The sequence below is a fragment of the Trematomus bernacchii genome, unplaced genomic scaffold (assembly GCF_902827165.1).
Source record: "Trematomus bernacchii unplaced genomic scaffold, fTreBer1.1, whole genome shotgun sequence".
Lineage (NCBI taxonomy): Eukaryota > Metazoa > Chordata > Actinopteri > Perciformes > Nototheniidae > Trematomus > Trematomus bernacchii.
The window spans coordinates 18950843-18974690 of NW_022987714.1; the positions used below are offsets into that span (position 1 = coordinate 18950843).

Here is a 23848-nt window from a genome sequence, read left to right on the forward strand (position 1 = left end):
TCCACAGTGCGTCAATGTACTACTGAATGTGTATTCACACATGCATAATGTTGGAGAAAATACTGTTGTCTCCTCTTTGGGTTTGTTTTAATGCACTGATATCATGTGTGATTCTGAACTGTGTACGACCTTGCAGCTGCCTCTTTATGATAGGAGGAGGCAGGGCATTTCAGGTTGTTGATCTTTATGAGGAGACAGACACATACTTGTTGTCTCCTACATATCTAATTTCTATGAGGCGTGAAGGAAGTCCAGAAGACGTCGCAGATGACCCATCACAGATGACCCGACGCTTCTCCGACACCCGCGGCTGATATTAGCGCCACCTCGATTTACGACTTTGTTGTTATCTCCTGTATTTTGGACTATATAAGCCTGATGTTTTTTCCTGCTCCGTTGAGCAACATACCCCATGTGTGTGAGTTAAACCATATCCTTTGTATGTGATTTAACTCTGCTCCTTCTTGCAAGATTAAATTAGTACCTGATTATTGATTCTCAACCTGGTGTGGAGTGATATTTTCCTAACACATAAACACACTTTCTAATGTTTGTTACCTTATTTAGGTTGTACATTGTTAGCATTCATTAGCTATCCCCCTAATCTAACCACCAACTACAACTTCATGAATTTTCATCTTACTATAACATTTTAATAACATGTAGGTTTAAAATGAACACCAGCACAATCTCTTCTCTTCAAACTCGGGTTAAACATCATTGATTCACTTAGAGATGGAACAACACACACATCAAATCTATAAACATACAATATCAAGTTTCACCTAAGCCCACTTGGAGCATCTTGTGCTGGCAGACTGCGTTCACATGGGAAGACCCTAACCCAACATTTACAGTTATTCTCTATCCATTCACTGGCAAAACCTTATACAGTAGTGCGTTGTGGGATTTTATCCAATAGAGTTGTGCAGTGTTAATGTATTTCTATTTTGATGATACATAGAAGCTTCAGACATTCACCAGTGGGATATTACTGACGTTGTATATGACAAAACGTGGTAATCTCTAAAGCTTGTGTTAAACACGAACCATTTCTCAGTCATTTATCCAAAACACATTCAAAAAGACACTACCTTCACATATGTCATTTTGTTTCCTTGTTTAAGTTCTCGCCAGAATACATTTGACAAGATTAGAGTTTAACACAGTGTAAAACCATAATAATTTACCTTCACCCCGGATCGATTTTCTCTCAATAGAGCTTTAATACATCATAAGATAACATAGAACCTCATTTTGGCTCTGTTAATGTGGGACTGTGCTGTCCATGGGCTGCTAACAGCTAATAGCTAACAGCTAAGCCTAAACATCATTGTAGACTGACCCCAAAAGTTAGCATCACAAGGGCTCCCTTCGATTTTTGACCAATGTGATTTTTCCATTGGAATTTTGGAATATTGCAAAACACGTATTTATCATTTTTAGTAGTCATATTTTTAGTCATGTTTTTATGACACATAGAGCTTCAGACATTCACCAGTGGGGTATTTACTGATGCATTTTATGTTGTTAAATAAAATGTGAAAATCACTTCAGCTTGTGTTAACCACAGATCTTATGTCATGTATCTCACCAAAAACATCTTTAAAAAACATTGACTTAAGGGGAGGGAACAGGAAGCGCTTAAATGCTGACTTATTTCTGGGTTTTTAGTGGAAGTTGCTAGTAAATCATCAGGCGGACACAAAGAGGCAAACAAGCATCCATCCTTTTTGTTTGTGTGTGTGTTTGTGTGTGAGAGACGGGGCTTAGCGGTGTCTGTGCCTTCAGGCTTCAGTCTGGCTCTTTCCACCTAGGATCTGTCTGTCAGGAAACACATACACACACACACAAACATACACACACACTCTAAATGGAGACAGTGTGTATCAGAGATGTGTGTGCATTGCTCTTACACTGCTATCCGTTGGTCGATACTGCTTCTGTGAGAGTGACCTAATGACCACACACACCCACACACACACAGGCAGTGAGAGAAACAGTGTGTGTGACAGAAAGAAAGAATGCTGTATGAGGAATGCAGCAGGTCAGGTATTTGTCTCCAGCAGAGAGGCTGTCTTCACTTTGTTTCTGTGTGTCTGTGTGTGTGACATGCTTTTTCTTGCCCTTTCTTATATATTTGCCCGTTGATTGTAAAGAGCAGTTTCATTATTGTACATGTACTTTGAGCAAGCCATGCTGCCTCTGAGTGACTAAAGAGTCATTATAGCAGGTGTATTTACCACAACCACTAACACACTTAACAGCTTTCTTATGCCTAAAGGTAATCCAGCTGTGATGGCAGTTACACTGAACCCTTTTAGCACTCTGTTTATATGAAAAGACAGATGCAAACACACTCCTTTACTCCGATGTATAGCCTATTAGTGCACAGCCTAATGTCTGCTCCCTTTGTTAGCCATACATGAATTTAGGTCTTAATAAAACTGTTTTCATTTAAAGGATTCTGCATGCTCCTTAGGTCTTAAGGAACAACAATACACACCTGAAGGTATTTTTCTTTGCCCATAGTTAACAAAAATAAATAAAAGTATTGCTCCTTGATCCCCAACTACCCCTCTAGTCACACCGCTATGTGTGACTGGGCTTCGCTAATGCTAATTTGTTGCGTCTGTAGCTCGTTGCTGTTCTGTGAGCTTATTGTCTTTGTCGGAGATAGCTGATTTTCTCCTTCATATCGCTCTTCAGTTTGTCTTTAAATGTGGATACCTGGTATCATAGCTTATTGCTAAAGGTGGCTAGCCCGACACGTAGCGTTTCTGCGTTATCCTGTAGCTCAAGTTTAGCTGTTAGCTCTTTCTAGTGTTCGCTAGCATCGGAGAGTTCTTCTATTTCAGGCTGTTCTCCCGCGTTGTCTTGCTTCTTCTTTCAAATGTTTCTCCCTCTCATATCTTACTTTCTTTGTTGAGTAGTTGAATTGTGTGGGTTTATTTGAACTCGCCATCATACCTGAAGTCTTCCCCTATAGTTAAAAGAAAATTGTAAACTATTTATGGCAGTGATATGTTTGTTATAAATGTCCTCTGTAATGAAAAAGGACGTTGACATAAGAAGCTTAGCAAACAAGAGCCGCTGAAATATTAATAATGTCCTTTTATCAGCATAGTCGTGGCAGTCTAGCCAGGAAAACATGATCATTAGTAGGTCCGTGACGGAATGACAGGAAGTTGGGAGGCATGTCATTATATAGAATGTGGTCGTACAGGTGCTGCTGAAGGAATGTGGTTTAGTTTTGGTGACGTACTATAGTTAGGTGTCATTATAGATGTCAAACACACTACACACACTCTTCAAAGTATAGGTTTTCTCATTGAACACTTTAACTGTTGGTGGTGATTACAGAGAAACGTTTTGATTGTTGACATAAAGTCTCCTCCAATGGCTGTCTCAATAATTATTTTGTAATATAATACGAACAGGTATATATTTAGATTACAATTATGTATTTCTGCATGTCAACCAATACATCTTTTATTTTCTGTTTTAAGAAATGCGAGGTAATAGTGCCTCTTTATTTTAGTTCTAGAAATTTCAGCTCTTTTTAGATTAGTTTTTTTCTGTAAACTATTCCAAATGTTTTAGTGGAGGTTATTTGCAGATGACAGACGTGCTCCTGGGTAGCAGAAGCCCAGATATACGCCGTGTTTTAAACTGATGTCGAGTCGATCCTGGATGTTCCCTGTCTCACAGCAGTCTGCTTCCTTTCAATGAACACTGACTCACTAACAGCTCCATCAGTGCTCTTCATGAGCAGAAACTCAGCACCCTGCACTTTTGGTCACACCCCGATCAATGACATCACAGCAGGTCCTCTCCCTCCGCCGGCACAGGCAGATTTTTATTCAAATAGTTTGTAAAGGCTGGTATGCAGGCTAATAAATGACAGGTTGGTTTGTTTGCCTCTGGATTCATAGCAACACCACAACACACAGTTGCCTGTCTGCATGCCTAGTTAGACTTTCCATGCCCTATATTGATCTTGCAATGCCACAACAATTACAATGTGTCAGACTGTGTGGATTTCTAATAGTTAATAAGTACAGTGATAGAAACATATAATTACCAGTTGCGACACTGCTACTGTTTTTTCAGCTTGTGAATCTGTGTGTGTCATCGTGACTAAGGCCTAGGCTCCACGGGAACGAAAACGGGTTGAATCCGCATATTTCTCATGCGTATAGCCCTTTAAGCTACACGACGCCGTAACGGAACGGTAGAAACGGACCCTGCAAACGACAACGGGTCCAAAGGTGGATAGATCTGGGAACGGAGCCCTCTGGGGGGTCCAACGGGGCCGTGTGGTAGCCTATACGGTCATCCGTTTCTGATAATGACGACGCAATAGCCCCGCCTCTCCCCACCTCTGCTGCTCACCCCCGCAAAAGTACACTGCACACTGAATTCAGATTATTTATCTTTATCTCGATATGGACATAAACGCGAGTGAAGTCTAATCTGACAGGACGGAGACACGCAGCTCCTCCCGCTGTGATGCAGCGGGAGCAAAACACACACTTCAAGTCAGATCACCACCCTTAGCTATTTTAATTACCTCTCAAACTACCTAAACTAGTTATAAATATGTTTATTTTTACTGTCGGGTTTACTTACTGGATCAGCTGCTGCATGAGGAAGCATGAAGATTTAAACTTTAACACACGTTGACCGGCGAAAAACTCTGCCCGGTTCCCTCGGCCCCCACCGCGGAGAATAAACAGAAGTGCAGCCATGACAACCATTCTTCTTCGCTGCTTTTGTGGAGGAAGTTGCTGCTTTTGTGGAGGAAGTTACAGCGCCACGTACAGGCTCGGCATATGTACTGCAGCTTTTCCAGCGGTTGGATCTAAACGGAGCTGTCTCGTGTAGCTTGACACAATCCGGTGTATATTGCGTGTGGGCGGAAGCTTTTTGGCGATTGCGTTTGCGTTAATCCTATGCGTTTTGCCGTATGCGTTCCCGTGGAGCCTGGGCCTAAATGTGCTCGTGGAGACACCTTCTGTAGAGTTGGTTTCAGTACTTTGACAGGTGTTTTTTACCCCCGTACATCTTGCATGAAGATGGGCTTTGGTTGATCGGATTGCAATGGAATAGGGCTTCCGTCATGAAAGTACAGGTGTGAATGCACATAAAGATTATTGATGACGGATTTTCAACAAACTCCAGAGTTGATCAGGGACACATTGTGAAAACATTGAACATGTATAACAAGTGTTAATGCAAATGCATTTTCAACCCTGGGTTCCTTTGTTTTGAGCTTTGGTAGCATCAGAAAATAATCAGCAAGACCAAGAGCAAGAGCATGGTCAACCCTGCGCTCTTCATCCCTCTGTGTGTGTCAGACTGCGAGTATAGAAACATTTATGATCCCTTTACCCCTAAACGATGTCTCTGCGTGTTACACCCCCCCCCCCCCCCCCCTCTTTGTTGGTGATGCAGCTTCCAATCAGCTCTTTTGGATAGATCAATCAGATATAATTTAAATCTCAATGTGAAAACTGGAGACACATATTAGCACCAGGAATATGTAATCAGGTTGAATAATATCGAAATAGAAAAGAGATTCATTTTAATCCGACTGTATATTAATTTCCAGTCTGTCTTTCTGTGGATACATTTTGTCACCAAGTTAGCTTCACAACCAGGCGAGCTCCAGTCACAGAACGTAATAGGTGTGGAGTTGAAATTTAAGTTAAGGCAAAGTTTGACTATGGGTGTAAACCTGAGCAAGGACTCTGGAAGTAGAGATTTAGGAAGTGGGGGAGGGGGAATAGGCCTACTTTATGCCCCTGGCCCGATTTGACATTGAGGCTGATCCCATCACAGGGTGGTCTCTAATAGAAAAAATGTTTGTGAAGCCGTATTAATGACCGTCTGTGTCCTGACTGTCTGCTGAGGCATGGTTTGTCAGACGTTGTAGGTTTCAGCCACACTTCAGGTTTGATCAAAGCTTCAGTGGTGTATGGGGGAGATAGTAACCCCTGTCTGTGGTCAGATGGTGTTTGATCTCCTGGATCTTTCTTGATTGATTTAGGATCATGTGGGGGTTGTGATCGGGCCAGCACTGCTATTAGAGAAAGATTATAAGGATTGACATGTGCAGAAAGCAGTTACAAAGCATGTGCAGAGATTAGTTTCCACAACAGCAACATGATGTAACTAACATTTGTTCCACCACAAGTATCAGTTACTAATAGGGCTGTACCCGAATATCCGAATATTCGTTCGTTGGAGTACTATTCGGGTTTCAATTTCGTTATTCGGATATTCGTTTTTTTTCGTTTTCTTTTTATTTGAAATTGAATTTATTGAAATCTCCAATATCAACATAAGAGCTTGTGCCTCTTCGGGGGGTGCTAACACTTAACCATAAACGTTATTGTTTACTTTTTCCGTCTTTATATGTAGATATTACTTTTTCTCCGTTAATCTCCGTCACGTTGTTTCCATAGCAACAACAACTTCCTGTCAACAGCGCTAACTCTCCTTCAAAATAAAAGCATGTCCATACAAAATAGGAAGCCAAGCCAAATTACACTTAAGACATATATGATATACAACTGCAACGAAAGTAACAAACACAATGCAATGTCCTTTTCAATTTCAAAGAACACAAATTGGGTTGTATACATTAACAAATAACTATAAAACAACAATACTGTAGAATAACAAAATGAATGCCGTGAATAAACCGAAATACACGTGTTGAAGCGGTTCGCTGCTAATTACCCCCGCGCGGGCCGAATATCCGAATATTCGCTGCTGATTACTACCGAATATCCGGAGCCCCGAAAAATGGTATTCGGGACAGCCCTAGTTACTAAGTATCAGCTCTCTGCCAGAGAGCTTCAGCAAGCCTTTAGGAGTATAATTAAAAACCTGTCACTCTGTCAAGTGATGGGGATGGATCATTGTCTTCGGAAAAAGGGAACATTTGTGATTCGTATCCTGCCTCCTCATAAGAATCTGATTTTAAACCCCATGTTTAAACCTTATACGTGTACGGCAACATATCACTGGATGATAGGATCACATCTAATACCCAGTAAGCCCTAACCCTTTCAATCCGACCCCCTATCATCCCTGTCAGTTCAGCACAGAGATGCTTCATGGTGCTCAGATTACAATTAAGGCTGCCATTCATAGGGTTCCCCACTAGGGCTATCCCGAATACCATTTTTCGGGCTCCGGATATTCGGTAGTACTCAGCAGCGAATATTCGGCCCGCGCGGGGGGTGTGTAGTAATCAGCAGCGAACCGCTTCAACACGTGTATTTCGGTTTATTCACGGAATTCATTTTGTTATTCTACAGTATTGTTGTTTTATAGTTATTTGTTAATGTATACAACCCAATTTGTGTTCTTTGAAATTGAAAAGGATATTGCATTGTGTTTGTTACTTTCGTTGCAGTTGTATATCATATATGTCTTAAGTGTAATTTGGCTTGGCTTCCTATTTTGTATGGACATGCTTTTATTTTGAAGGAGAGTTAGCGCTGTTGACAGGAAGTTGTTGTAGAAAAAGTAATATCTACATATAAAGACGGAGAAAGTAAACGATAACGTTTATGGTTAAGTGTTAGCACCCCCCGAAGAGGCACAAGCTCTTACGTTGATATTGGAGTTTTCAATAAATTCAATTTGGCAGCCGCAGTGCAGCGAAAAAAAAGGAATATCCGAATAAGGAAATTGAAACCTGAATATTCGGATATTCTGGTACAGCCCTATTCCCCACTGGTAATAATCCAGAGTGTGTATGCATGCACAAACTCCGATAGGCAGCTGATACCTCGGAGATGGAGGCCAAAAAAGAATCATCAGCTGCTGAACAGCATTGGGATTATAGATGAGATTAAACGTTTAATCTGAGTCTGAACCCTCCACAGCTTGCTCAGACACAAATATTTCTAGAAATCTTCTACAATCCTTTGCTATTAATCTTCAATCAATCTAGTGAGTTAGTACGACTACAGTAAAACCTCAGCATGAGGAGGGGACAGTAGTTTCATAGAACAATACACAAATTATATTGTAATATTGTTGTGGAATTGTAAAAAATATTAGCATCAATTACTTAGGTAGAAGAGTTTAATTTTGCCTCCCCCCGTGATATTATACATTGCATAGTTTTCTGGCACTTAGTCAGCCAAACTCTTTCTTACTTCAACTACAGCCCCCTTTATCAATAACCCCCATGTTTCATAAGGTGTTATACCCCACCATTAGGCGGCTCTAAGAGGCTAACAAAGTTCCACCAGAAACACATATATATATATACGTATATCAAATATACCATGATAAAGGAAACGCATACAGCCGTGACAAAGGATAAACTCATGTTTTAGTAGGACCTGTTTTCTGATCTGCTCATGTTTTAATTCGCTGTTAATGCATGATCAATACTCCTATACTGTTATTATCTGTCTTGATAAATACAATTCTGCAAAAGAAGATCAAATTAGGGTGTATTGCAAAGTAGCTTTAAACATACGAGGAGTTTGCCTGGGTTAAAGTGCATACATAAACACAGCAACAAGAACTAGAAAGAAAAAAAATAACTATTATAAAAACTATAATACTAAAAAATAAATGTTACTAAAAAATGTTGGAAGAAATATAGATACACTAAAACTTTACAAATATATAAAAAATATACAAATATATAAAATATATGCGAATAGGACAGATGACTATGAAAGGTGCAATGTGCAGTGCAACATAATTTAAAGTGGAAAGGTCACTTACTCGATCAATTCTGCTCTAATTTTATGTTTTTACAGAAATACTTTTCTCTTAACAAATGATGTACAATAGTTTTCAGTGTAGCTTTTGTTTCTTCTACTTAAATACTATCAATCAGTCTCAACACGTCACATTAAAAACCTCAGTGGCTTTTAATCTGAACCAGAAAGGAAAGGATTACTCTGCTGAAGGAAGTATAAGTGTTACTGACGGAGAGAAACAGAGCAGTAGGAGCAGCTGGAGGAAATTAGAGAATAGAAACTGGATCCAAGCTAAAAAGAGAAAGTGCTGTGGAAGTGTTCATCGTACAAAATGTACAGTTTTCCTCAAAAATAAATGTTTTTTTTAACCTTATCAGTCATTATATAAAAACAATCTTATATTTAAGAATATATGGTATATCACCATAGGTTATTGGGATTTTACCTGGAATATGGCTATTAATAGACAAAATGAGTCCTCAATTTATTAAACTTAATCAACAAATGATTCTTGAAACAATCAGAGCAATGCTGCTTATAATAATAGCAGTTTTTGAATTACTAGTTGTTCCTCGTGTAGTTTTATTGTAGTTATTAGTGTAGTTCAAGTCTTAGTAACACTTTTTACTTCTTAAAGTTAATTTTTTTTCTTGTAACTACTGTAGTGTACGCCTCCATTGTACTCCTTTGTTTACTTCAGTAACATAGTGACATCACTATGTAACACTTACGCTTCTATTTGCAAGCGCTCCAACACATTGTACGGGGGCGGGACATCTCTAGCGGTTGACCAATCACAACAGAGCCGGCCAGCTAACCAATCAGAGCAGATTGGGCTCTGGTTTCAGACAGAGGGTGAAAAGAGGTGCTGCAGCACAGGCAGTATGAGAAAAATAAAGAGCTTTTTGAACATTAAAGCATGGAGACATGTCCCAGTAGAGACACTACATACTGATATGAACCTGGAAGTGAGCAGAATAGGGCCTACGTCAACTTTAAGGAGTTGGAGTAGTGAAATTGGTTGTAGAAAAAATAAGTCAGGCATATTCATTTATTATTCCATCTTTCTTGTAATCTAATATGTTTCTGGTGCTCTTGCGAAGTGCGAGACATGTAAAAATAAACAAAAGAATGGAAGAGGAAATAGATATGTGCACATGGTGAGATAAGGACATTATGTGAACATATAAATATCCCCTTGCACGTACGGTCCAGATATGAAATTTGACCCAAAATAATATTTTTGGACCAAATTGTGTTAATCTCCCTCCACATAAAAATTGAAGGAAAAATATTGAAAAGTACTGTTCTACTTCATTAGATTATGAAGATAAACCTGTGATGGTGCTCTGATGTGTGTGAATAACCTTCAGCAGTCTTTCTCTACTCCTCATCTACACACACCTCTATATTCCACACAACACACTGACTCTGATCACTTCTGTGACTGAGACTGAGCTTTAGGCTTCAGTTGATAGAAGTTTGTCAGGTTTAATTTCTCAGACAGTATTATATGCTATCCTGGATCCAAAAAGGTGGTCGACACATCTTCTGTCACAGCCTGAAAACCCACCTGTTACCACTGCACCTTGGCTAAAAACGAAAAAGTTTGGCTTATTGAAAGCTATGTACTTGCAGGATTCTTGCTTAAACCTACAATATAAATAATCATGTGTTCTCTCCCTCTCTTTGTTTGTCCCTTGCAGAGGATGAACCCATAGTTTTTGCCACCAACTCCCTCCAGAGGCGTAAAAAGGGGCTGGGCCTAACCGGCCTGCGCTCCAGCGGCTTCGACTCCATGCGCTCCAAGAACAAACCGGGCCTGATGATCGGCCTGCCTCAGAACTTCAGACAGATCTCGTCCATCATCGATGTGGACATCTTACCTGAGACACACCGGCGCGTACGACTCCACAAGCACGGCACCCACAAACCCCTGGGCTTCTACATCCGGGACGGAGTGAGCGTGAGGGTGACACAACAGGGCGTAGAGAAGGTGAGAGAAAATGTTCATGATTAAAGGTCTTTGATTCATATTAGTTATAAGATTTTCATGTTTTCTTCTAAGACATAAAATAAAATGAAATAGTTCAGTGCACTGGTGAACGTGTGAAATGTTTACATGTTTTAAAAACAGATGTTGCTAACAAGTGGCTACATGAGACACTGTGAGTCACATGATTGTTATGTAGTTTGTTTATAGCCTAACATTAGCTACGTACTTTTGGCAATCCCATTAATGCCTCAACTTTGTAACAGTTAAAACAAAATGTGTTTGCCACAGATCTTATTTTCTACAATATGCCAAAATCCTATGGAAATATCCCATTGCTCATGGTAGATATAGAGAGATGTATACCTGCAACATTGAGGTTTTTTTCTCCGTCCTCCTGTAGGTCCCAGGGGTGTTCATTTCTCGTCTGGTACGTGGGGGGCTCGCAGAATGCACGGGGCTGCTGGGAGTCAATGACGAGATACTCGAGGTCAACGGCATCGATGTAGCTGGGAAATCTTTAGATCAGGTACATTTAAAATGTGTTGGATTGAACGTGCAGTTTCTTTTTTACCGTGAAACAGACTGCAAATACCTTTCCTAGGGCTATTTGCCTTGGCGCTTTGGAAAGGTGTCTTTGTTTTTAAATTAGTTAGGGTTAGGGGTGGCTGTTACAAGGTAAAAACAAAAAATGCTTTGATTTCAGGTTACAGACATGATGGTGGCCAACAGTCACAACCTCATAGTGACCGTCAAACCGGCCAACCAGAAGAACAACGTGGTGCATCGTGGGAGTAGAACCTCAATGGGCAACTCTGGTTCTGTGGGCTCAGCTGGATCTGCCGGCTCCGCCCTGTCACATGACTCACCAAGCCCCGCCTCCCAGAGCAACCCCATCACAGCGAGGTATGGCATTGAGAGGACCCCTCACTCATATTTCATGTTGAATGTCTGCATTTTGTTCATGATCACTTGACACATTGCGCATATTTTTCTGCTTTGATGTCGGCTATGTTCCCATAACTTTAAAAAAAACGCATGAACATCTGTTGAGAAGGTAGAACAAAATGTGTTAGCATTAGACCGTACATATTTATAAGTAACTTTTAAGGTGGTTCAACTAAAACTGTTTGGTGTATAACAAACACACAATATTAATCATGGTTTGGTTTCATTGGCTCAGTCTTCTCCAGTGTAAAGTCAACTTAATGCAACTCTCTTGCCAATTACAACTTTGTAACCTACAATTGAACAACAACTAAACTCGTTTTTTACATACAGGCACAAATATATACACTATATAAATAAATATATACATTTGACAGATAAAGAAACATATATCTCATGAGGTGGTGGAAACCAAAAACAGAGCAATTGGAATCGCATTCATCAAGTAAAACAAAAAGAGAATACATAACTAACTTTAGTGGTTATTTGCCTTCTTGTTTTTTGCAACCTCAGAAACACAACTTAAAAACGTTGCAACCTAAAAATAAACAACAACCAAACTTATTTAAAGGGACAAATATATATACATAAGACACAGATATTTCTCTCAGGAGGTGGTGGAGACCTAAAAGACAATATTTGGACTCATAAAAACAAAAGTCAAAATGTAATCCTTATTTTTTGCAACCACAGCAACAGCATCGCCGAGGGCGACAGTGATGACGACGATGACGAAGGCGACCTCATCCTAGAGAATGACAGCATGATACTGTACGACTCCAGCCGGGTAACCAACAGCAACAACACTAACCTCAACAGAGACTCACCTAGCAACAGGCCCTTCCCACAGAGCGTCTCATTGCCCAATAGCGTTGGGGCTTCCCTGAGCGACAGCTCCGTCTTGATGTCCAATCACAACGGAAACCCCGCCCACACATCTAGTAGCAGTCAGGAGAGCATGCGAGAGGACGGCAACATAATAACACTGTAACCATGGCAAAACTGAACGCTACATGAACAGTCAGGACTATGAGGGGCTGTAACCATGACAACTACAGATGGCTGTGCTCCAGTCAGACTCAGCAGGACAGACGGCTCTGCCACACGTTGCCGGGGTTACTGTCAGGTTCATCATTTATTGATTAAATGCTAACGTGTATGAACTGATCACTGTAGACTTATAGAGAGCAACATGATTGAACATTGAAATGCTCCTGTAAAAGCCATAAGTCAGTTTGATGTCTTAAAGAAATCATGTCATATCCAAAATTGCTTGTGAAGTACTCGATCTGAAACATCACCATCCACTGCAGGATGTCTGACTCGTTCACCATGAAGAGAACATTATGAAGTTAAACATGAAGGGCTCTTTTTGCTTGTCAGCACAACGACCAGTGCAAGCAGCGCTCGGACAGTTTGTGTTTCCTGTCGGCTGCCAATCTGGGGTGTCATTGACATGAGCAAAATAAATATTTGCAGCAATTGCACAACCATATTGGAGTTAAAAATGTAACAACCACTTGCTTTTTCAACATTGTAAAATGAAAGTTTAATGTGGATAAAGCAGGAGCATTGATCTAGAAATGAAAACACTGTAAGTCTCTTTCTTCTTCAGTATGTGCTGTTCACAGCTGTTTTATACTGTGCGCAAGGTTTCTTCTTCGGGTCTTTAAATCCCTGCAGACACCTGAAAGCAGCACGCCTCACGTTGATAGATCTGCAGCCTCGACAGCTGTTTTAGAGGCAATGATGTGATTGGCTGAGAGCATATTTATTAAGTGCATATTAAGAGAATATCATCCCACCCTTACATTTATATTCCACTACAGACTGCGCCTACATGAAGCAGAGGTGGAGAGGCCACACACTGACCTGCAGCTCTGCACTGGTTGTTGTTATTGTAATGTTAAAATAGCGCCCAAGTTGTATTATAAAACATTAAAACAACAAAATATATTGAAGACAAATTCAATGGGTTGAACGTTTTTAAAAAGGGATTTGATGATATTTGCAATACTTTAAACATTTAGATTTTGTATAAACTAAATCAGTCCAATCAGTCTCATTGGTTTCAAGTCTTTTTATATACTTTAAAATAAATGTATATAAAAAAATTAACATAAAACAACATTATTTAATAAGGTTGGTCAGTTCTTCGATATTGTTTGGCTAAGATTTTTCTCTTTGCAAATATGGGAACGCAATCACTGTGAATCACATTTATCATTATTCAGATTTACAAATCATCTCGTCAACAGTTGTTCTGATAGGATGTGCATAAGATGGAAAAGATTGTTAAATGGAGGGTGTAGATACACAGTTAATATTCTTTATGCACACACACACTGTTAACTGTGTGTGTGCATGAGGCCTTGTCTTTGTAGCTGGAGCTCTGGGGATATTGCCTTACAGTCAGAAATGTGGGCAAACAGCTCTTTCTGCTTCACATTCTGCCTCCAATGACAGCAACATGTTTTTGTCTGACTGTCAAACTGAGTCATTGTCATGGTTTTGTTTATGAAATAAAATCAGCTATATGATGCAACAGAGGCTCATTCTCTCTGTCAACATGCTACTACTGTTATATCCTTTAGTTTATCACCCATCCGAAATAAGAATCACAATAACCTGGTTGAAATACTATACAGAGTGTGCTTGTGTTTAGTGACCTCTGACAGTAGAAATGCTCTTTAACTGACCCCGCTCAGAACAGCCCTGGTGCCCTGGGGGGGCTGCAGGAAACCAAGTTTTCTTTCTATCTTGAGCGCAAGTCAAACAAAACGTTGACATTGAAGCCATTAACAACTATCGAGAGAACTAAGACTTACTTCAAAGCAATCTTTGTTGTTAGTAGTTGTAATTAGAATATGACAGGTTGGCTGCCTTCTTCAGTGATGGTTGTTCCCTCTTGTTCCAGAAATAATTGACCAATCAGGGCTTGGTAGGCAGGATCACAAATGTGTACATCATCGTCTACATAGAGCGGTGCACGAATGAGTCTTGAAACCCGGACATTTTGATTAAAAAGTTAGCATTTTACTGCTTCTGGTTCCCTCATTTCCAAGTCAACTTTTTTTTAACGTGTTTTCTGTTGGATGCCTGAAATAAGATCATTGGTTAACACAAGCTAAATAGATTTTTCCACGTTTTTTCTACGACATAAAATACATCGGTAAACACCCCAACTGCCATGTCCGAAGCTTCTATGAGTCATAAAAACAGCAGTGGCTGGTGACTAAATGAGACTATAAAACGTCATCACGCCAAACATTAGCCATGCTTAGCTTAGCTGTGCTGATGCGCAGCCATGCGACTGTGATGTAGTTCGTTTATAGCCTAATGTTAGCTTTTTAATTCTGGTGATTAAGAGTAAGTATCATAAATGGTATTTGCCACAGAGATTATTTTCTGCAATATTCCAAAATCCAATAGAAAAACCCATTGCTTTTTGACGAAGCTAACTGTTGGGCTACGTCATCACTGCAACACTCTATAGCTTCGTATGTGAAACAAAGTGAGAGGAAAATGGCAGCAGAAATGGTGACAAGCACTGCAGAGAATGTTATCAACATATTTCTTTAATGACCAGTTAAGGCAGACACATTTCTGACACGCTGTTATTACAGAAAGGTCATTGAGTTCCTCCTTCAGGAAACAAGAGTTAATTTAAAGACTCACGACATACTCAAAGTATCATGATTCTCAAAGCTCTCCAAGCCCTACAAATGAAACATGGGAATGTGTGGGTGTGGGGTTAGGGTTTGGTTTAGCTAGTGTTGGACACATTCAGATAAAACAGCTGTCATCGTATAAATCTTGCTTGTCACACATTCCCATATTTGTAACACCTAAAGCACACATTACATTGATTACCAAATTGCTATAGTCCCTAATCCCAGCACTTGTATGTGTACAGCCTAGCCTGTTGAACTGCTGAGTCAAAATACAGTTCAAATCTAATACTAAATTGTTAATGGCGCCACTCTTCAAATGATGTGCTCAGTTTGGAAATAAAAGCCAGTCAACAGGTAATACACACCGTCATGCTGAAACAAAGTTACTGAATGAGGTCCTCTGAGGCTGAACTGGATTTAGTCAAAGTTTGATGTCAACAACTGCTCACACACACACACACATGCAAACACACGCACACACACATACACAAACACACAGTCACTTTTTAAATGTATGTTGATGTTAAAAGTACATTTACGGTAATGAAACATGGGAGATTTTCATTAAGAAGTTTGTAATTAAGAGAACATTTTATAATATGTGTAAAATATGGAGAGTATTTTTATTATTCTTGTACTTTTAAAATTGTATATGAGAGAAGCCGAAGGTGTGTGCGATGTGTTAACAGGCACACAGTGTTCTGTTTGTGTTAGCTTAATTAATGAAAAATGAAGGATGTCTTTACCACAGACTGGTATATCTAAGGTTCAACTGAATTTGTAATGAATGCCTCAATGTTCATGTTTTTGATGGAAATCCTGGAATATTGCTCAAAAGTCTTGAAAGATCCCCCTATTCTTGGAAGAACCAATTCAAGGTTCATATGTTATCTGCTTGTCATGGCCTAAAACTTTACTCATAATTGTATAAATAATTGACCCTGTTGTTGTTTGATTGACATCTGTATATCTAAGCATAAGGAATAATGGAGATACATTGAGCTATTGATAGACATTTGAAAGCAATTACTGAGCAACCATTACAAAACTCAAGTGGATAACAACCAGGCAGTGGCGCTGGAAGCAGGGGGGCCAAGCGGCCAATGGCCCCCCCACTTTACAGCCCTGCCGCGGAACACTACATCCCCTTTCAATAATTCCCCTCTACTCTAAAGTCGCATCTAAAATGAACGCGATCTGAGAAGGACTGTTCTTGCTAGTAACGGTTTACGCCGAGTCCTTGTCATTCCACTGACCTGCACATTTGGACTAGTGATGTGTCGGTCGCGAACGGGCCGTTTTTTGGGGGGATTCTTTTGTTAAGTAATACAAGACAGAATGATATGATGATCTCCGCGCTACGGGTGCTCCGTGCATGCATGCAGTGACATGTCATATCCAAGGATTAGAGACTGTTGGATGCTGCTGTTTTGAGCATTGCAATATTTTCACTATGTTATTTATTTATGATTATCTTTAGGCTCAGCAAAGATTTGATGTCAGCTTTGCTGTCTTTTCTTCTTTAGTTAAAACTGAAATAGAGCCCTGCGGTTTTGTTAGGGCTTTTTCTTTAAATACATTTTTAAAATGTCGATACAGTAGCTGTCCTTTTTTTAAATGCCTATGCTTACGTTTTTATAGGTGTTGCTATCTGCTTTGTGTAGCGTGGTTCTACAAGCAACTGCATTCATTGGGTGGTATCAGAGAGTTACAAGGGTCTGTAAATGCAATGAAAACAATTGGCCACAGCAAATCATTTATATTAAACATTTAATTTTTACTTTTGAATACTTCAGTACAAAGGATGTATTGAATAATTTAAGTGATATATGTGCACACATATAAATCATTAAGTTGAGTTAATAACTGGAAAAATTGCCCAAGCCTCCTGGACAGCCACGAAAAGTCTCATTTTCACAGTGTGTTCAAAAAAAGTGCGCTTACTTCAGTCAAACACCAGTCAACATTCAACTTGTCAAACAAGAGCGTATTGAGCAGGAAAAAAGGAGAGATGGAATGATGGAGCAACTGCGCTGTCTGCAGTTTCTAACCCGACAGGGCCTGGCAATCAGGGGGCATGCGGATAAGGAGAGCAATTTCCAAAAGCTAGTCGAACTCGTAGCTGAGAAAAACCCCACTCTGAAAAGCTTCATGCTCACCGGGAAATATGCATCACACGAGACAATCAATTAACTCATACATGAAATGTATCGGGAGTCTCTCACCACTCTATTAACTGAAATGAAAAGCAATGCAAAACACTATGCAGTTATTGTGGATGAAACTCGCGATTGTGCCGGGCATGAACAGTTGTCTCTGACTATATGGGTATCAGCTGATTATACAGGCACGAGCAGAGCCACAAAACATGTCAATAATGTTTTGTGGAAAAATGGCAATGGTCCTGCCATATATGATCCGATCACCACTCACAAGCTCTCATTAACTCTGACTATGTTTCACAGCTTCTTCTGGTCTATGGTACAAAAACACTAGCTAGCTTACACACCCTGACGCACAGTGAATCAAGTGCTGTGTCTCAATTTGAGGACTACTGTTTTACACTTGCCATTTTGAGTGCACAACTAGCAGCATCACAATTGGAAGTATGGCTAAATGCAGTGAACTATACCCGGATGGTACGGCTGGACACTTCTCACACTCAACGACCGCCATCGTTGCTAAATAACAAAAGTTATGAATGTGTTTTTTCAGAAACATACTACTGGTGTCAAAAAGTAGCCACCATAATTTCATAGACTTAATTGAGCAGTCCGTGGTGACTTGGTACTGTGATTTAGCTCACTGCTAGGTACTGTAGCATGTCACTTTAAGCTAGCTAGCTAGCAATAGCAATGTACAGTGAGGACACAGCAGCAGTGTGCGATTATCATTGTGCTAAGCTAGGGTAAACATGTCCAGAGACTTATCTGACAATAAAAGGACTGCTCATGGAGCCGAAGGATCAGTGTAATACTAGTTACTGTGAAGAAGTAGAGGTGACAGGGTTGCAATCCAAAAGCTTGTTGTACATTTTGTTCAATGACAATAAAGGCATTTATAAATAATAATAATAATAATAATAATAAATAATAATATTCTATTCTACTAACAATAAACCTTTCATGGGATTCAAAATGGCACTTTTGGAAGAAAGATCCACATATGGAGTTCTAGCCTGTATGATCTCTCCTCTCCTCTCCGATGATGATGATGATGATGATGAAGACGAAGATGAAGATGAAGATGATGATGATGATGATGATGATAATGATGATGTCCTGCCCTGACTGTGGGGGCTTATAAAAAACAAAGGAAGTGCCTTTCTGATGATTCTTGTGTTTCTTTTGTTCTGTGTGATGTCAAAGGATGGGGGCCTTCTATAGGAGTCTGTAACTTAACTGTGAATGTCAAATGAAGGTCAAATACGATGATTATCAAAACTGAAGTATAATTAAAAGCCATAATGTGTGTTTTGATATTGCATTTAAGTCCTTCTCTTTTTTTTTCTCTTGTCTAATTTTTTCATAACTTCCGTTGTTTTCCTTTTTTTCTCCACTCTTTAATTTCTTAAATGGTTTTATTTATTTTCTGGCAATATTTTCTTTGTGTGTTCTTTCCTTCCTTCCAGGAGACGTTGCTGTGCGTCCCTGTTACCAGCAGAGAGCAGCACATTTATTCTGTGTCTCTCAGAGCTCCATCAGGTGATCATGGGGTTAAGTTAAGACCTCGCACTCTCAGCCTCCTGCTAATGAAAAAGGAAGAAATGTCTAAAATGATTCCAGCAGCAGGGCCCATGTGCAGAAATATGATCAGTTTAAACAGAGGTGATATCCATTACAGGATTAGCTAAACCAAGCACTGCGGCTGTTTGTTTAACTGCTGCTAATAGAGGCTGTTTATACGGCTGGAGGAAATGGGCTGTGAGAGGTGGAGGTGGTGGAGAGGACAGAGAGAGAAACAGAAACTAAGCAGCCTCTCAACCTACAGCTGTGCAGAAAGCCTTCATTCATACAGGGCTGTGGTCTCAACCTGCTGCACATGAACCCCCCCACTTACAGTACGGCCTGTGAAGGCACACATGGATCTCATGAGCTCGCCGTGCTGCTAATCTGCTTGAGTGTGTAGTCTTAGCTGTTAGCATGCGATTACGCAAATTAATCACATTTGACCCCAACTTCCACCCGTAGTTCCAGCCCGGATGATTACCAGGAACTGGCAAAATCTACATGTATGCACCGACACATGGGCATCCAACCCACTCTCAAGGCATTTCGTGTAATAGTCACAAAATGTATTTAATCTATTGATTCGTGTTCACCAACACGAATTTCCCATTTTTTTCGTGTCACACAGAACGATTTTAAAAGCAATGTATTTCTATTGGTAGTATGTTTTGTGCCTGCACCACGTCTTTTTGTCCGGTCGGGTCTTGGAAGACCGGAAGCTGTGTGGTTCATAAAAACATTTTCTTACTCAATATCAAGCCACGATTATTGTTTTTATTTTAAATTGTATAATGTAGGACTTTTTTTGCTGTCCGCGAGGAAAATAAATGGGGCTCTGAGCCTCAGAATACTGAAATCAGTATTTTTAAAATCTTTTTTTCCTTCTAATTTGTTATTATTTGGTGCAGGCACGAAACATACTACCAATAGAAATACAATAGGCGCTTTCACACCGGAGTACTTTTCCCAGGAATAGTTCCGATAGTTCCTGGGATTTTGCGTTCACACCAAAAAGATCTGGAACTAGAACTTGCGAACCTTTTCACCCCTTTTTAGTCCCTGCTAGAGAGCAGGGACTTTCCTGGGGAGAAAAAGGTTCTAATTTCTGATTGGCTGGGCGAATTGCAAACCACGCCCCGTAAAACTCTGAAAAGTTTTTGTGAAGCCGCCATTTTATTTGCTTGCATTAGCATTATTAGTATTAGCATTAGCCTAGTGCACCAACGGAGAGAGACTAACTTATGGCAACACAAAAGAAAACATGGGAGCGGTGGAGTGATGTTGGCGCTTCTGGCGATTTACTCGGAAGGCTGAAGCCAGTCCCCCGGACTTCCGGCTGGGGACTTCGGGTGGCAGTATACGCCGTGAAGTTGTTTGCGGCCTGCCAGTAAACCCAAAGCAGAAGAAGAAGAAGAAGTGACGTCAGCGGCTCCCTCAGGGACTTATTCCGGTGTGAACGCAATTTACTAGATAGTTCCAGGAAATAAAAGTTCCGTGGAAAAGTTCTGGGAACTATTCCTGGGAAAAGTACTTGGTGTGAAAGCGCCTATTGCTTCTAAAATCGTTCTGTGTCAGAATACTGAAATCTGTATTTTTTTTAATCTTTTTTTCCTTCTAATTTGTTATTATTAGACAAAATAATGTGTGTGTCTGGGGTCGCTGTGTGTGTGCTTTTAAAATCGTTCTGTGTGACACGGAAAAAATTGGGAAATCGTGTTGGTGAACACGAATCAATAGATTAATTTTGTGACTATAACACGAAATGCCGTGAGACTGGGTTGGGGCATTAGCTTGTTTTGAGATAGCGGTGGAGACACTTTTTTCAGATAAAAAAACACTACTGTATTGCAAACACCCCCTCCCAGCCATATGCTAGTGACTAATGCTGCATTCCCTTTACATTGGAGGTCGAAGGTCGGAACTGGGAGTGACTTCACATTCGGGTTGAATCGCTCCAGTAGCAATGTCAGAAAAAGATGGCCGCCCTCATGAAAGTTGTTCCCTTTGTTTACAGCTTTCCATTGTTAGCAATACCGGCTCATATTTACGCTTTATTTTGTGAAAACAAATATCGTACAATTGATTTAATTTGACACAAATAATACAGAAGAGCTACAAATTATATATCAGGGTTGCCAACTCTCACGCATCTGGCGTGTGACACACGCTTTCACTCTCAATCTCACGCTCTCACGCTGCCCAAACTATTCTCACGCCAAAAACAAGAATACCGAAGACTAGAAATGGTTTTGAAAACTTTTGTCACGTAGTGATCGTCTTCTCAATAGAACATCTTTGATAATGTCTTCTGGCCAATCAGAATCACGATAACGGCGTGGTGTTGTTGCAGGAAGTCCCAACGGAGAATACTTTTGCGGTAGTACATCTCTACATCGATACAACATTACGTGTTGATAGAAATCAACACGTAATGAAATAAGACCCCACGGTTTGATGATTGATAGGTGTGTGGGCTGTCTTTCATTTTGACACACAGAACAATGGGGGCTATCCACCCTTATCCACAATGTAAAGTAATTCACACAGCCTCTTCCCTCTTCTCTCTGTGAGGAGCAGCAGGTTCAGCTTTCAGAACAAAGTCACACAAAACTAAAATGCCATTCATTTTTTTAAATATGTCGTGTAGAAATAGATTTATTTATTTTTCTTCTCAAGAGAGTACCAGAATGTGTATTTTATGTTAGTATTTTAAAAAATCTCCTGGGGGGGTTGGGTCTTCAGCATGTCAACTCTTTCACCTGTGGGGAAATTGCAGGATTGGCTCCAGGTCGCCCTTTTTATTTACTACAAGACAAATATGCCTTTTATTTCATACAGTTCAATTTGGATTGAGACAGGGAAATAATCTAAACCTCACGCGTGGCGTTTCACTGTCGGGGGGAGCGTGTATGTAATTACATTGCAAATACTGACTTGAGCCCCACCACTGTATGGGTTAGCCCTACCATAGATTACCCAACAAAAATACTCTGGAGCCGCAACTGCCGACCCGTATTGCGCATGCGCAGATCTAAGATCCAGTAGAAATGATAAAAAAGTAAAAGTCTGCAGCTTATTGTTCTACTAGGCCAAAATAGAGTCAGAGAGTATATGAGAGTGAGAGTGTGTTAATTAATATATTTGGCAGTTTGGAGTAAGTCTGTAGATTTGTTTGTGTGTGTGTTTCATGTATAGGCCTCTCACGATAATTCATTTTGTTGGATACATTTTCCCGGTAATTATTGCGATAAACGATAATATTGTCGGCACCGTTGTATGACCATTTTAGACCACTGACATAATGATAATATATAATAATAATTCAAGTACATCCTTTCAAACTGCTAGTCACATCCTCATGTAAATGTAAATGTATCGAGGTCAGAAAAGTTATCGAGTTCATTTTTATTTGTCGTACGATAAGTCAATGAATTGCTTATCGCGACAGGCACACAATAAAACAGTGGAAACAAACATGTTTGACTTTCATTAGTGAATGAAACTGTGTGCCCTTTATAGTCTGTGTCCATTATTGTGTATTTGTATATATTGTATATATATCCTTTATGCTAAGGTCCCACTGCTGACACGATAGTAGTCATTTCGTGCGCATATGTGTAATTAAACCGAATTAAACCCATGATATCAAAGTCTCACTCCAGCCAGGTACCCGAAGTTGGCAACCCTGATATATTAACAAAGTGTTTATGCTCATATGAGGAGCCTCCATTTTGAATGATGATCTCGGATGACCTCGGGTATGGCGAGGTATCTCCAAGTTTCCAGTCCGACCTCCAGAGGCGTTCCAGTTGAAATGTACGACCAGACACTCGGACACTCCAACATCTGCCTGCTATCTACCCTCCCTGCTGCTGCAAAGCGGGAGCGTGTACACTTTTCTCTTTCTATTCAAAGTTTATTATATGTGTCACATAAAATGAGACCTATGACTGGACATCAGTAAGCACCATCACCAGCTCGGTGAAACGGACAAATGGAAACTGCACTTGTTCTTTTTCGCTCTGGTGAAAACAGAGTGTAGCAGCCAAAATGCTAAGTTAGCCTGTGTTTATTATTTAACACCACACACATTGTTGAACGTTTCCAGTAATTGTCAAGATGGGTGTGGTTAATGGTTTTTAGGACACCTGGTGTACGTGGGGGTTGGTAGTATCACAATGGGGGTGAGCTTAGTGCACACTGAGATATTTTGTTGACCGTATGGTTCTGTCTTGGTATTGTTTGTTTATTTGATTTATTAAATAAAATAAACCTAACCCTAACACCAACAAAAGGGATGCTGACAGGCTGAACAAGCTGGTTGTTGTAGAAAACTGGACAATCTGGACGAGGTGGCTGAGGGGAGGATGAGGAGGAAGCTGGACAGTATCCTAGACGCAGTGCTTCTCAAAGTGTGGTCCGTGGACCACTGGTGGTCCGTGAGCGCCCCCTAGTGGTCCGTGAGTATATTGGTTAAAGTTCACATTTTAAATACATTTATTTATTTAAGTTTTCCGCACTCTCGCGGGAATATCTCCGCAAAGGAGCGCATTTAAATTTCACGATATAGCCCATGTGTGACCTTCGTCACACATGTTGCCACTTGTTTGTACCATTTTCAGGCGATTTGTAATCTGTTCTAGAAAAACGATGTGTTTTTATTTTCATTTCAAGAAGCGTATGAAACAAACAATGGATGTCTTTCATGAACATTTATCCATGCTGGAAGTAGTTTTAGATGTGTTAGGAGTTAGATAGAGATTA

General features: G+C 40.1%; 1 protein-coding gene across 1 annotated transcript in view; it reads left to right on the forward strand.

Annotated features, from left to right (window-relative positions):
- pard6a (par-6 family cell polarity regulator alpha) overlaps window positions 1–16292 on the forward strand; it is a 32543-nt gene extending 16251 nt beyond the window's left edge. Inside the window, exons 3-6 of the mRNA XM_034141958.1 lie at window positions 10448–10737; window positions 11138–11263; window positions 11441–11640; window positions 12376–16292. Coding sequence (XP_033997849.1) covers window positions 10448–10737; window positions 11138–11263; window positions 11441–11640; window positions 12376–12673 — 914 coding nt within the window. The 3' untranslated portion in view covers window positions 12674–16292. The remainder of the gene's footprint in view (window positions 1–10447; window positions 10738–11137; window positions 11264–11440; window positions 11641–12375) is intronic.
- The last annotated feature ends 7556 nt before the right edge of the window (window positions 16293–23848 follow it).